The following is a 16,167-nucleotide window of genomic DNA, read 5'->3' on the forward strand; positions in this document are numbered from 1 at the left end:
AATCAGAGAGGTGGAGCTTTTCAAGCACAACAGTTTTGAGCCTAAGATGAATTCTTCTTGTTTTTTTACTCTCCTCAGCATGAATCCATGGCTCTGTAGTAAATCATTCAAATTACACATTTCTGCAGATCTCAGATCCTGAAAAAACAAGTTTAATATTAAAGACAAGCAAAGTACTTACTCTTCCTGCCTTGGCTACAGCATCCATTTCTACCTCACGGGCATCTTCAATAAATTTAGTGAGAACCACAGGGTAATCCTGCCATCAAGACAAGAAAAAATTAGAAAGTTTTTGTAACAGAGTATTTGTAGACCACCTAGGACCCTAGGAAGCAAAAAACCAGAAGAAAAATCTATTAATATTCTCATTTCCACAGATAAGTGAACTTTGTAAAGATATAGTGGGGGAAACTTGGTACAATTTCCCCAAAACCACTGATGCAAAAAAGGTTGAGCTCTCCATAACAACACCAGGACAGGGAAATTTGGGGCAAAATCACAGAGGTTATGGCACAAAGAAGATAGCAAGAAACTCATGGATGACCCATAATCCCACCTCTAAAGACAGGCCTTAGCTCCAAGGTCTTCAATTCTTCCTTGGTCTGAGCCTCCCAGTCACCTCAGTGCACATGGTGCTTCACAGAGGAACTGGTCCTTGCCATTCTCAATGACTTTCTAGAGTGGTTGGTTGCTATTTTTTAGTCATATATTTTATGCAACTGATCCATTCCTTTCTAATTTCTCGGCCTGGTTTCCTAAGTCTCCCAGGGAGAGGTTGTCACTAATTATAGCTGGCCAGGAACAACCTGGCCCTGACTCTCACTACCTTCCCTGGTAGTTATTTTCCTTCCTCTTCTTCATGCCTGTCTCTGGGATACTAGCACACATCTCCACTCTCCTCTAATACCTTCTCCTTCCAGATACTTGCTCCAAAAAAACTCTAATCTGCATTCTTCCTGGCCAGCTTTGTGTCTCAACATTTTACCTGTCCCAGCCACTATTAACTGCCTATTATTTATTAGAGAATAAAATGAAATAAATGACAGTTTGTGCATGTTTTAAAGGCTCCTCTTGAAAAAAATACCAAGCAACTCCAGAAGTTACAAGACACAATTCCTTCCATTTATCAGTGCAAGGGTAAATTCACAGGCAAGGACAATGCTGAAGCCTACACTGTTTCATAAATTTAGTGGCTTATGTCCTGTTCCTTTCTGTCTTGCTGCAGTTTTTCACCTGAAGATTTTATATGTGCACACAACCTTGTTTACTTCAATCTGTCTCAACCTGCTTTAGAAGTTTTGAACATTATTGACAACATAAATGCTATAATGACACAACACTGAAACAGCAAAGCCATTAAAAAAACAGAAGAAGAACAAGGGCCTTCACCTGGAGGAGTTCTTCAGGGGGAAGCAGAACTAGGTAAGGCTTTGGACAGAAAAACTGAGCCTATGTTCCACAAAGGAACAAGAATTAATCAGGGCCTTTACCTGGAGGAGTTCTGCTGGATCAAGCAGAACTAGGTAAGGCAGAAGAGATGCCAAGATTAAGTATTTAGTTGTTCAAAGAAGCCAGGCAAAACAATTGAGAAAATTGAGTGAAAGATGCTCCCATTTCTACGCTGGTTGGCATAACCTACCACTGGCAAGCCTGGAAGGGTCCCAGCTCACAGGACTACATCCATTTACAAAATTAACTGGCCAGAAATGTACATGCAGGTAAAACAGCTCTTCCTGCTCCATGCAGGCATCCTGGTGGGGTCAGTAAGGATATTTGGTATTATTATATTAACAAACTGAGGAGTCAAACTGTCTTCTCCCCAGGCAAGGAAGGGAAAGAGTGAGGAAGACACAATAAGGAAACAAAGAGAAAGAAACAAAAGTGGAGATGAAACAAATAAGGGGAACACAAAAGGAACTGGCAGCACAAAGAGGTACCTGAGAGACTCTGGTGGCTTCTGCTAAGAACTTCTTCATTTCCTCTTCAGTGAATACTACATTCATTGCAGACCCACTGTGAGAACAGGAAAGAAGAGTGTCACTGCCATATTTTCTGAAAAATCCCTTTGCCAGGATTTCTTCTCCTGGGAACTTGAGAAGCCTCAGAGAAAAATGTAAATAATAACTATCTGATTTGCTTCTCCTGTGTTTGCTGCTTTGGAACGTGGTCTGGACATTGTTTACCAACAGGTGCATGTTTGACTGGTTTCATGTGAATTGCTTTTACTTCATGACCAATCACCATCAGCTGTGTCAGACTCTGAGGAGTCAGTCACAAATTTTTAGTATTCATTCTTGTTAAACCTTCTGTAAGGATCCTTTCTCTTTCTTTAGTATTGTTTTAATATAGCATTCTTTATTATAATATGAGTACATAAAATAATAAATCAGCCTTCTGAGAGCATGGAGTCAGATTCCTCATCTCTCACCTTGTCCCGGGGAGAACATGGGTCCAGAGTATGTGATTCAAGTCCTTTTTTAAGACAAGAATCTTATAAAAAAAAGATGTTACATTTCCCATTTCTACCTCTGATGCCCAGCTTTCCCTTTGCTTTGTTGGGCAAGTCCACAGAGGCTGTGGGGAAAAGTGGAAGAAGGATCTATGGCACAAATCAGTCACTTTATCCTAAGGTAAATAGACACAGGTACCTAGGTGATTCTATTTACCTCTTGGGCTGATGTAAATCAATAGAGTTCAATAAATCCATGAACTTGTGTCAATAGTACCATTGAGGATGTGAGCTGGTGTACACAGTACCTAACTGCTGGGGAAAGGCATTCAGTTTTCCAAGGGAACTGGCCAATATTAAAGGTCATATCTGCTTGGATAATGAAGAAATCCAGCTGTGGACTGCTGCTGTTCTGCAGACAGAGGCCAGGCAGAGGACTGTACTAGGGCTTTTCACACTCTCATTCCTCAACTTTTACACCCTCCAGTTTCATCATTCTCCCTGGAGTCCCCCTAGCCAGCACTAACACATATTAGCAAATACTTCACACAGAAAGGGCCTATAATGGTTTTAATACAGATGGAAACAACAGGCTAAAAGAAGTGTTCCTTAATATCTGCAGAATTACACCAGGAGCAGTTCTTACCTTATACTTAACTATACTCAACTTTACCCCTGACAGGAGAGCTGTTTTCTAACTGATTGAAACCCTACAGCAAGTCTGAGATACCAGATAGAAAAGTCACATTCAGGAGTTGCTTCTAAAGGATATTTCTTTCAGGGCTGAAGAAACCCTTCTCCTTTTCTTCTTTTTAAATAAAAATTGTGCTTGTCCTCCAGCCCCGAAAACTGATATTGAGCTTCTTCATTTTGATATGTGTGTCTTCCATATGAAAAGGATCCTGTCTCCAATTTATTTTCACTTATAAACTATGCCCAGCAAACTGCTCTCTGTGCTGAGTCACCTAGCTATGAAGAAACTTCTCAGAGAGAAGAGCAATCATTCAGAACTTGTGAGTTTGCTGTGTGCATGTGCTGGTGTAACCTCCTCAAAAAGTCTGGCTGGCTGCTGGAAATGAGGGACTCTGTACAATGTCTGTTTAATGAGAAGCAGCTGCCACAGTGGAGGGACATAAAACATGCCTGTAAGCAGAGAAGCTTGGCAAATGAGAAGCTGAACTCCAAAGATGCTCTATCATTTTCTGAAAACAGATGCCCATCTCAATAAACAGCCTCAGCAGGTTCCCTTCTCCTTTTCCTGGTGGCAAACAATCTTCTGACTTAATTGTAAAGGTAACAATCTCAGGAACCTAAAAGAATATCCCAGATAGTTTGTGGGTTTGGCCTTGAGATATGCAAGAGGTAATACAGCTGAACAGAGATTTTTATTATTATGTTCTACCTCTGATCTGTGCCTGATGGACTTCAGGGCTCCATTGCCTTTATTAATTAGGTGGAGCAGGTATCTCATGGGCAGCTTGATGCCACTTACACCTAGCACAGAGTTTCCCACACATCCCCTGAGGTTGCTCTCCCTTGTCTCAGAGAGGTTTTTGGAGTTTACACCCCACATTGCTGAGCTCTGACAGCTGAACTTTACCTCAGAACATAGGAGGGCCTCAGCAAGCATGGATAACTCACAGACCTTGCAAATTCAACTGCATCTCTCTAAAAGAAAGGGAGGAAAAACATGCTGTGAACAAGAACATATTTTAAAGTAATTCTAAAATTCCAATTCTAACTGCATTTACAGTTTAGTAGCAATTAAGATGAGGGGAAAGAAGTTGGAGGCTACAGCAACACTTCAATTGAGTGTAACATAAATTACACTGAATTAAACTTTGTTTCAGAGCTGGCACCTTCAGAGCTCCCCTGTCCACAAAGAGCAATGCCAACACATCTCTACTCCTTTGCCATCTCTATCCTGCTCCTCAAGCCCAGCAGGATACCTAGACCAGCCTGTCAGTGGTACTAACTTCTGCTGGGTATTTACCACAGGTTGTTGAGGTGCTTTAAAGACATTTCCCTTTCAGTTTCTACCTTGTGCCAGTGCTGCTGCAGCATCACTTTACAGGGATCAAAAAGTTCTTCAGCAAGGGCAGAAAGAAACTGTCCAATGCCTTCAAAATCTTGAAATGCATCAAGATGAGCAGCTGCACATCCCACCCCCCAGCTGCTTCAGCATTTCCCAGGTGCACATCCCAACTCACCAGTGTGCTGACTGCCTTCCAGGGAGCCTGGGCCACGTGCAGCTCATCCAGGACAGCTGAGAACATGGAGCGATCTTCTGCCTGGTCAATCTTTAGAGGATCTGTGCCAAGAATCTTCACTCCACTCTGGTGCAGGGGCACTGCCAGGTTGTTGGGAATCTGCCCACCTACAGAAATAATGCAGCCACTGCATCCCTGTTGGAAGGCAGAAAGGGGCACTGTCATGTCCAAGTTATCTTAATAGGAAGAGCTGTCACAACAAAAATCCAATATTTAGATTATGTCCCTTTTCAGGTTGCTGTGAATAAAGACAGATAATAGGGCCACAAAGATGATCAGAGCTGAAGCACCTGTCCTGTGAAGACAGGCTGAGAGACATGGGGTTGTTCAGGCTGGAGAAGAGAAGCTCAAGGAAGACCTTATTGCAGTCTTCCAGAGCCTAAAGAGAATTTACTAAAAAACAGGAGAGCAACTGCTCTTTTGGGCAGATAGTGACAGGACAAGGATAAAGGGTTTTAAACTGAAAGAGGAGAGATTTAGGTAAGATGTTAGCAAGAAATTCTTTACTCTGAGGGTGCTGAGGCCCTGGCAGAGGTTGCCCAGAGAAGCTGTGGCTGCCCCATCCCTGGGAGTGTCCAAGGCCAGGCTGGACAGGGCTTGGAGCAGCCTGGGATAGTGCAAAGTGTCCCTGCTCATGGCAGGGGGGTGGAACAAGATGGTCTTTAAAATCCCTTCCAATTCAAGCCATTCTGTGATTTTACCATAATTGTGCTAATCCAGAGGCAGCCAGGCTGCAAGTGGGGTTTGCAGTGTTTATCCTCCCTAAACCAGAAATACCCTCCTCAATATCACTCAAAACCCAGCAATAACTGGAGGTCAAATTCCCTAGGGATCCAGGGAAGTTTGCAGCTTTCACATCAACCCATGATTCCCTAAGTCCTGCTTGAACCACAGGCTGTTACTCTGTCTGCATGTCAGGTTTTGGTGCTTCTGCTTTCCAGTGGGGACAAAGCACTGAGCTGACACACATTGCCTTGCTTTCCAGGGGAAAGGCACTGCACTAGAACATGCATTGCACACCAACAAACCCCAACTCTCTGCTCTGTGGGGTCAGGCTTCCTTCCCATGTGCTCCTACACATGGGGACTCTCACTACAACTGAGCCTACCCCTCTGCTTGCGGAGGCCTTTGCACCCAGCAGCACAAACAAATAAAATGCTGAGGTCTTTCTTTATCAGTCTAGCTCTTTGAGAAAACAGCCTCTCCCATGCTCATGGTCAGAGATTTCCAGAGGAGCAGACATCCATGCAAAATCTTTTTTACTCCAGAGATGCAAGGCAGTAACCTCCAGCAGAGAGGCAATGGGAAACAACTGGAATTTATGGGGTTTTTTTCCCTGCCAGCACTGCTGCTCAATAAGCAAAGCACCTTTGCTAGCCCCAGCAGCCAGCCTTTAAGGAGTGTAACAAAGCTTAGCAGAGCATAAATCAGAGCTCAACCCACCATACAGTCTGCAAAGCTATGGATACACTTAGCCCTTTGTTTTAATAAATGCTCCTTATTCCTGACTAGCTTCTCCTTTCTGGCAGTGCTCTGGATGGTAGCAGAGATTTCAGCAAACTGTCCTGGCTGTTCATTCCCACACAGGTTATTTGTAAGCACTCCAATTCCAGAGGTAGCTGGGGCTGAACAGGTGGCACAGCATCCTCCAGCCACAGTGGAGCATTTTGTGTCTGTCACTGGGCAGCTTTGCATTTTAAGTGAGAAAATAATAAACAGTAAATAACAAGAGACAGGTGATCCTGCTTGCTAACACACACCTTTCCACAGGTGCAAATATGGGGGTTTTTTTCTTTTTTTACATAGAATCCCTAATGCTTTCAAGTAGAATCTAGTCAGGTGTGAAAATTTTCAGTAGAAGAAAAAGCCTTGGAGTACTTACAACAAAGAGCAAATTTTTACTTTCAAATTAAAGATGGTAAAACTTTGCCCAAAGGACAATCTGGCCCACAGAACAGCTCCAGTGAAGGGCTCTTTTGAACCAAATGTGTTTTACAGTTTTACCCTAACAAAAACTTAGAAGTTTTACCCTTTACTTCTAACAAATGAGACGCATAAAGCAAGTGATCCATGGTTTGGTACTTAAAGATAGAGGCACACTGTTCTTTTAATTAACAAGTGTGTTTTTCCTGAAGAAGGTCAGCTTCCCTGGCCTTCCTGGAACAGGCATTCCTTCATCAGGGATTTAAAGGGATTTGGAGTGGCAAAACTGTAAACTGAGAGCAGAATGGACTATAAGTGACTGGGCAAAAATAGATGATAAATGCTAGTACAGTCCCCACTAAGCTTTGATGTGGGAATTTCCTACCATAATAAAGATCCAACAGGCTGGCATTTAAGCAGCACTTAGTAGCCCAAGGTTATTTGCTCAGTAGGCTAATACACAGCATAAGATGATTATTTTTTTCCTTTTTTCCTATGCAGTCACTTCTGGGATGCCATGATGCTGGTGGCCAACAGCAACCATGTGAAAGAGCTTAGGACAGGCAGTGAAAAAGAACAGGGGCTGTTTTGTGCCCAAAAGCAGCTGTCTCATGACATCAGAGCTCACCATCTCCAGCTTGGAAGAGAAATCCATGCCTTAGTGCTTCCAGACCCATCCAAACCAGAGTAACTCACTCTAGTGCCTGCTTTTATCATCCCACAAGGATAAGAACCAGAGTGTGAATAAGCAAACCCTCCTTGCAGCTTGGAAGGAGGGTAACAAGTCAAAGTAGCTTTGCTCCCAAGGTCAACCAACATCTCAATCTATCCTTGACATATGTGAAATGTCCCAGCTACCAGTTTCTCCTCAGCTGCTGCTCATTTCTGCCTTTAAAATAATTCTAGTTACTGCACATCTGGAATGCAAACACTGCCTACATCAAAGCTGGGATAGAATTAGGGATTCAGCCCTAAGGAGGCAGAGGAGATTCCTTTTTCAAGCAGATAGCAAAGAATCATATACTCATTTTTACTCAAGGAGAACCATAAACTGAATCTAGCTGCTGCTGACTTCTTTAGTTTAAAATTCTCTGTTTCCCAAAGCATGTTCCCACCCAAAGAGCAACCACTGTCCTAACAGGGAACACGACTGCTCCACTGAGAAATGTGGGCAGGCAGAAAGGGACTCCACTGCATAGCACTTTGTCATCAGCCATATTTTAATTATAAAGAAAATTAATAACATCCTTGCCATTAGATATCGTTAAAATACATGCAATACATAATCTAGTGAGAGAAGCCTGGAGAGAATTATTTTCTCCTTTATAACAAAAATCACTCTTTTTATTACTACCTTGCTGTTATGTCATTAGTAATAGAGCTGGGGTTTCTTTTTTCCTGAGTTTGAAAACAAATTAGACCATTAAAATTGTACCTAGGAGCCTCCTTTACTTTTATGAATTGTTTCAGAATAATCTCCAAAACAGAAAAAAGAATCAGTAGAGACCCTCAAGCAGATAGATATTAAAATAAAAAGGGAACATCTTCTCTGGAAACAAAAAGCCAATAAATCTGAGGGAAGGAATTTTATTTATTTTTTTAAATTATTGTTCTCATAGACTACCACCTAACTCTGCACACTTGCAGTAAATTAAACTTTCCTCCAATGAACAGCTCTGTTATGCAGAGCTCAGGCTCTGGTGAGTCACTGCAGCTGGCAATGTCACCTGGAGGTTAAAGAGGACACAAGGGAGAGAAAGAGGGGGGACAGCTGAGCACATCCCTGGGAGAGGGCTGTGTGGAGCTGTGGGCATTTCTTGGTGGGCAGCTTGCAGCTGTCTCAGTGCTGTTGGTGAACTCTCTCCTTGATGCAGCCTAATTTACCTGATCAGAAAAGCAGGGACAAATCAGAGCACCTAATCACTTGGGCTTAACAGCTGCCCAAGCTCTGCTGCTAATCCTAACAATGTTTAGGGAGCTGAAAATCATCTCTGCTAAGGGTTCAGGGCTGTGTCCACTGTTTGCTGATGGTTTTAGATGCAGTTTGCCAATGATCCATGACTTTGCAGTTATTTCCAACAGTTCATTGTCCATTGGAACACCAGAGGAGGCAATGACCAGGATCGGTTAAAAGAACCTTAAATCATGATACTGTTCATGCTCTGTATGTGAAGATGGGAGATATGGCTATCTACAGGATTGGTGAAGGATCTCAGAACCAGATTCATTTTTAATTTGATCAAATTAAAAATGAATCTCAAAAAGATCAAATTAAAAATGAATCTCAAAAAGATCTTTTCCCCAGGGGCTGAATTCCAACTGCATTTGCCTGAGGAAGTATTCTCTTAGCGGAACATGAGCATTTGGCTCACTCATTTTTCTAAAGAAATGACATATAACAAATAATGTATCTTAGACTAGACTTGCTGGAGGTCTGGGCTCTGTCCCCAGTTCTGTCCAAGTTCCTTTGCATTACTCTGTGCAGGCCTATCTACTCCTCAGTCTCCCTACTTGCAAATCAGGCATAATAATACCGTTACCTTATGTTGCTGCTGAAGAAAAGTGGTTTTACTATTTGTATTTCCTATCCACCTTGGGAAATATTAGACAGAACAACACTGATTTTGGATGTTTATGCTCAGACTCTGATGCCTTGCACACCTCCAGCACAAACATCAAGCTGGTTGTTTTGACACCCATGCCAGAGAAGCAAAATCCTCTGCAAACCCTGGTTATGACAGGGTGCTGCTCTTAGACCTGGAGATCTGCATTGCCCCCCACAAACTGGCCAAGCCAGGATAATGCAAGTTTCAATATGTATTCTGTATTCTTTGCACATATTTTTCTTACCCAACCTGCTAATTACTAGCACTCCATGTGGAAATGAGCTCCCTCATCACCTATCTCTACCTTCTCTTTGATCCTGCAGTAATTAGATGTTGTACTTCCTCAGTGTTATTTGTCTGACAAACTGTCACACCAGCTTCCTCCATGCCCCTGCTCAGAAGTTCAGCTCTGTTAAGTAAACAAGAGTTCAGTGCTTTTAGGGCTGAGCCTCATGGATAACTCTAAAGCATCCAAAAATCAGCCTTTAAGAGTCCAGAGAGCCACCAGACTCTTTGGCCTCTTGAAAAATCTATGTTTTCCAGTAGTCTCTGTTTTTACAAAAATTTAAAACAACCTGTACAAACAGGAAAGTATGAACATGCAATCTAAAAATAGTCATAGACAGTATTTTGCAAATGGCTGAAGATAAGAGCCTACAGACTGGGACTTAATTTCTGCTGTGCTTTGGTTCCAAACCTGGGAATGAACAAAACATGGCCAGCTTATGAAACCATTTTAGAAATTTTCATCCATTCACGAAGGAGATGAGGTCAGATCCTCATATATCAGGAAAAGTAATCAAGAAAAATCACAAGTTTAACATGATCTGGAGAAGATTCCAGACATTTCTGGAAAGTTCTTCAGCAAGTTCTGCAAATTGCTTCAGCAAGTCACATGGCCACCTCATGCTGAATTTCAGAGTAGATGAAGTTCCTGAAAGCACCTTTAAAAGCCTCAGCAACAAATCCAAGATGGGGGTGTTACCCACTAGAAATCAACATTTTCAATATTGGGGCCAACATTATATAACCCCTCATCATCAAATATGTCTGGGACTCTCCTCCATTGTGGCATTCAGATCCTCTGAAAAAATTCCTTCACCCAGGATTTTTCTCCTGGGAAGCTGAGAAGTCTCAGGGAAAAGGAAAACAATTCTTATCTCATTTGCTTCTCCTGTGCTGTGCTCATGTGGAATGTGTTTGGAGATTGTTCACCCACAGGTGATTGTTCCATTGGATTCTGCTGTGAGTTGTTTTGGCTCATTGGCCAATCAGGGCCAAGCTGTGTTGGGACTCTGGAGAGAGGCACAAGTTTTCATTATTACCTTTTTAGCATTTAGTAAGTATCCTTCCTGTATTCTTTAGTATAGCATAGTATTCTTTAATATAATATAGCATGATAAAGTAATAAATGAGCCTTCCGAGAAGATGGAGTCAGATGCATCACTCCTGCCTTCGTTGGGGCTTCCCTGCAAATACAATACTCCATCTCTTAGATCAGCACTTCTGAACACTTGAAAGTTGCTAAAAGCCCCAGTGCAATGTCCAGATCAGGAGCTGGAACATTTTATGGTTAGATGGCAATTCCAATGCCCCTCCCTGGTCTGCCTGCCTGTATGCTGGGCCACATCCACTTGCCAGCTGCACTGCAAAGCCAAACCTACAAATTCTTGAGCACACATTGGTGTGATGCACAGAACTCCTTCAACTGCTCCAGGTGGAGGACTTGTGCTTCAATTCAAGAGTGTGGTTAACTGCTAAGGCCCAGCAGTGCGAGGGCAGAACAGTTTGTGCGATAAATGTCTGTGCAGCAAATTAAGCCTGCTTGTAAATATTGCACAATATGGCATCTTGCAAAATAATTTCATATTTATTTGGCATTCTTTATTGAGCAGCCTGCTAGGAGCATCAGTGATGTGTAAAATGCAACACTGGGATCCAAAGCAAACAGCTTTTGCTCTCTCCCCTCACCCCCAGCTGCTTGGCAAGCTAGTGACAGGAATTTTGAAAAGTTTGGGTTGCTTCATGGCTTTTTATAGTGCTTCTGCTTTTCTTTACCTCATTTTGGTAGATGTCCAGGATCCTTTCCAGTGACAGCTCCTCAAAGTACAGTCTGTCACACTCATCAAAATCCGTGCTCACTGTCTCTGGGTTGCAATTCACGACCACGGTCTTGTTGCCAAGCTGACGCAGCGTGCGGATACTGGAGACAGCACACCAATCAAACTCCACACTGCTGCCTGCCAGGAGACAGAAAAGGGGGCAAAGAAAGAAGGATGCAGAGAAGAAAACATAAATAGATGTTCTCAGCACTCCAGCTTAAAGAAGAGAAAAAAAAAAAATAAGGCAGCATTGCCTCCTGTCAGCTCAGAGCCAGAAATGTAATTGTACTCCCATGGAAATTAATCATCCACAAAACGTGAAGCTCCAAGCACAACAGGTAAGTTGGCTCAGCTGCTCAGGAGTGACAGACCTCTCCAACATGTCTGTCATCCTGTGCTCATAAACACTTCAGGGTGCTCTTGCTTTCCATCCAATCACTGCTGCCTCCCAACCAGTGCACTCCATGATAAACTGACCACTGGGATAAACTGAGCTCCTGTTATTATAACACAATGCTGCTTACTCTGTGAAACAAAGCATTTGCACAGATGTGGTGTGAAGAACAGAGGACTGAGGTGGTTTTTACCCTTTTAGAAGAGCTAAACCAACAAGAGAAAAATTACATCTTAGTGGGTTTGACATTTCTGTACAGCAACACCAGGTAAGGCAGATGAGAAGAACAACACTTCTACAGCCACTCTGTGATCCTGGGATCTTGCTTTAAAGGCTACAAGGACTATGGCAACACTGTGGCACAAGCACATCCTACTGTCCCAAGGCCTGAGTGACCACCTTGAAAGCAAGAGGCACAGAGAGGGCTTGGGTGAGCACCAGGACTTGGTGCCTGGCCTTGGGCAAGCTGCAGCTCTCAGGACCTGGGCAGTGCTGCAGGCTCCAGGGAACACTTGAATCAAGACTTGTGCAAACAGCTACTACCCCACACATTTCTGTGCTCAAACATCTAAAACAAGTACCACAAACAGAGAATGATGCAGAAAGAACATAATTCAATGGTTGTGCTTACAGTCTACAAGAAAACCTTGGCCTCATCGTGCTGCATTCAGTCATTACATGATTGTAAACCACTGATATTACTTTTATATTTAATTGTGTGACAAGATATGTCAGAAATGCAGTCTGTGCTTAATTGCTGTCTCCACTACCTAGTCACAAACTGATGGCTGGCACAGGTCACTCCCTGACAGGCACATAAGTTGTTTCCTCACTTCAGTCAAACAAGAACCTCAAAACATGCCTAAGCTTCAGTTAAAACCCCACAGAAAAAAAAAAAGAGGAAAATCAAATCTGAACCTGGGTGTTTCCAAGACAGGACACCAGATGCTCATTCAGTTTTTGTATTCCACTTCCATTTCACAGGTATTTTTATAGGCATAAGAAACCTCAGCTTAGGAACACAATGGTCATCTGGAGCCCTCATCTGACTGCTTCAGAGACAACCTGGGAAAACAGCTCAACAGCTGTTAAGTGTATTCCAGGCACAGCCAGTAATGATCATACCCAAACATGGGAAGAAGGGAGACAGAAAATAAATAGTAATACTGGTAATGACTGCTGTAACATAACCAGACACTGCTCCTCAGGAGACAATTAATACCTGCATGTTTTTGAACTCACTTCCACATTTCAACCACATTGAGTCTATGTGCACATCTTAAAACTTACAGAGCACTCTGCTGGCCCATGCCACTGGTGGAAATATATTTATACTGATTTTAGGGCTGACAAACAACCAATCCCCTTCAAGGACAGGAGATCCCCTCCTGGAAGCAGGTGAAGAGTGAGGATTGCTGAGGCTTCACATATGCAGGAGAGATGTGTCAAAGCAAGCACTGAAGTTCAAGAGTTGTGTAACTGCATTGACTCACACCATGTTTCTATTTGGCATATTACATTACAAGAAATGTTAAAAAAACCCTCTTTTATTTGAATAATTTTCTTTCTAAATGCAGAATACAGCATGACTTTTGAAATGGCCTCACTTCCCTCAAATATTTTTTATTTCTTTGCAGAAGTGTGAACATATTATTCATATGCAATATATTTTCAACTATTTTCAAATAAAATTCATAAAGGTTGTTTTGTTTCTTTTTAACCTAAAACTCAGCTTTCAAAAAGGAAATAAGAAAAATAATGCCACATGCTTAACTTCCATCCAAATCATTTAGCCTCTTCTAACCTGGAAGAGAACACTGAGTTGATCCCACTGAATTCTGATTACAATACTGAAAGCATAAAGGAAAAGCACACTGTTTACTTGTCACCATGATATTTTATGAAAAATCCTTTTGCCAGGATCTTTCTCCTGAGAAGCTAAGCCTCAGAGGAAAAGAAAAACAATAATTATCTGCTGCTGTGGAATGCAACAGGTGCATCTTTGATTGGTCCATGTTGGCTGTTTCTAATTAATGGCCAATCTCAGTCAGCTGGCTCAGACTCTCTAAAAGTCACAAGCTTTTGTTATTCCATTCCTTTCTATTCCTTTCAAGCCTTCTGATGAAATCATTTCTTCTACTCTTTTAGTATAGTTTTAATAGATCATTTTCTTTTAATATAATATATATCATAAAATAATAAATCAGCCTTCTGAAACATGGAGTCAAGATTCTCATCTCTTCCCTCGTTCTGGGATCCCTGTGAACACCACCACACTTAGTTGTCTTCAAAGGATAAAAAAAGTGAAAAAAAAATCCAAGAAAACAACTTGGCTATTGCATCTAGGAACAAAATACTTTACAGCTACAAGTAATGGTTTTCTCTAGCAGCCTTTATTTAGCTACAACCTCTTCCAAAGATGGTCTTGATGGATCTAATCAAAGCTGCAGAGCAGATGAGACCAAGAGACCTGCATGTCAATTCTAAGCAACGAGATTTAGGTGAGCAGTGCAAAATGTATTCCCATACATTCTATCAATTTGTGAAACACCACCATCCTTTTCATTTTTTAGCCATGTCACACAGCCTGTTGAATAGCAGAATCATTCACAAAAAACAAGCCTAATCATGGAGTTTTGCTCCTGACTTCAATCATCTCAACATTCATGCTGGAGTTCAAAAAGACAGGTCCTACAAACAGCAACAGGAGTGCAGCATGTGACCTCTCCAATCCAAGCCAAGCAAATGGATGCAGCTTTCAATTCCAGCTTTCATAACCCATCACCAGTTCTGGGAGATGCAGGACAGAAATATTGCTGAATAACAAGCAATTTTTTCCTTGTCAATAACTGCAAGATATTTGGAGAGTTCCATGGAAAGAAAAAGTGAAAGTCATCACACAGAGAATTCAGCAGTCTGTCTACCCAATACTCACAGCCACAAGGAAACTGTTACTCTGTATAATGATCTGAGTGGGTTGAAAGAAAAAACAACACACAGAGAAATTGCTTACACAAAAGCAGCTGAAGAGATCAAAATATTTTCAGTCACCTACACTTACAGCTGTAAAATGCAGAGTGGCAATATCATCATGAGCTGGCAGTAAACATATAAGATAGGTTTGGGAGCAACAAGATTCTATACAAGGTATGAGGTTCTCTAGACCTCAACATGTGAAAAAATTCTGTAAAATTTTGTGGAAATCACAACTAAGTACCGAGTGGAAAGTAATAAAATTCTCCTGCTGTTTTTCAGGGTGTGAAATGAAATCTCCAAGTATAAAATACAAACCTTCTGTTAGGAATTGATGTCCTGTGCACTTTGCTCTGGAGGGTTTTTTCGCCATATGAGAAGAGGAACAAAGGAAGCACAAGAATATCTGAAGAAGGCTTGAGGGGACAAGGAGAACAGAGAGTTGTAAGGAAGATTTACCTATGTGGTATGGTCCACAGCCCAACACCATCACTCCACAGTCATCAAATTTTACATCATGTTCCTGGGGAGGGAGACAAAAGAGTCATTAGGATCTCTACTCCAAAGCACCCAACTCTGATTTTCAGAATAAACAGTTTCTGGGGTTCAGCCCAAATCCAACAATCGGATACTTCAGGGCTCCAGGCTGATCTTGCTCACTGCAGTGCAAATCAAGTGCAGCTCTTCTGGAATTAGTACTGCTGCATCCAGACCAGAAGACAAACAGCACCTCTAATATGGCTATTGAAGCTGCCTAAGGACCTGTGGAGTTTCATATAAAAATAATGTTAGGGTGAGATAAGGGAAATCGGACTTCTGCATTCCCAACACCTTCCTGTGCATGTACAGGTGATAAATGACAAGCTCTTAACAACACAGGGGCATTAACAGTAAATGCACTGGATCAGGAGTGGAGCCAGGGAAAGTTCCAGGCCTGCTGGAAGGGGATTTTATGTAAAACCATCCAAAAGAATTGCTATGGAGACCGAGGCATCTGCAAGATTTCCAGAAATAACATGGAATAGGGAAAAGAAATCAGAGCAGACAGCAATGAGGCTGTTGTTTCTGAGGGTGCCTACCTGCCCATTGTAGGTGACATAGAGGTAATTAGTCACTGCTGGGTACTCTGCTGCCAGGGTGTCAATCTGTACAGGAAACAAAGGGGCATTGTGACTTGGGCAGTGCAAGACCTTTCTTACATGCAGATTTTTGGGTTGTTTTCTTTTGCCTCTTTCCCTTTCTACTGCCATTTCACTCCTTATTTTCCCATCCTATCTTTCCTCAAAAGGAGGTGACCTGAGCTGTGCTGTTAACACAGCATATGCCTGGCCTTGCCCCAACCCTACAGTTCAGTCAACACAACCCTCTACCATCTCTAAGCTGCAGTTTTAGCTCTTCACCTCTTGGCTGAAACACCTACACAGCCCAGGAACTCTGCCCCGCTTGCCAA

The 16,167-nt window shown here is 42.2% G+C and overlaps 1 protein-coding gene across 1 annotated transcript in view; it reads right to left on the reverse strand.

Moving 5' to 3' along the window:
• Positions 1 to 16,167, reverse strand: part of CPS1 (carbamoyl-phosphate synthase 1) — a 90,256-nt gene that overhangs the window by 18,035 nt on the left and 56,054 nt on the right. Inside the window, exons 23-29 of the mRNA XM_058028142.1 lie at positions 15,797 to 15,862; positions 15,177 to 15,240; positions 11,307 to 11,488; positions 4,660 to 4,854; positions 4,050 to 4,117; positions 1,938 to 2,013; positions 182 to 259 (exon numbers count right to left, since the gene is read on the reverse strand). Coding sequence (XP_057884125.1) covers positions 182 to 259; positions 1,938 to 2,013; positions 4,050 to 4,117; positions 4,660 to 4,854; positions 11,307 to 11,488; positions 15,177 to 15,240; positions 15,797 to 15,862 — 729 coding nt within the window. The remainder of the gene's footprint in view (positions 1 to 181; positions 260 to 1,937; positions 2,014 to 4,049; positions 4,118 to 4,659; positions 4,855 to 11,306; positions 11,489 to 15,176; positions 15,241 to 15,796; positions 15,863 to 16,167) is intronic.

The sequence above is a fragment of the Melospiza georgiana genome, chromosome 7 (assembly GCF_028018845.1).
Source record: "Melospiza georgiana isolate bMelGeo1 chromosome 7, bMelGeo1.pri, whole genome shotgun sequence".
NCBI lineage: Eukaryota > Metazoa > Chordata > Aves > Passeriformes > Passerellidae > Melospiza > Melospiza georgiana.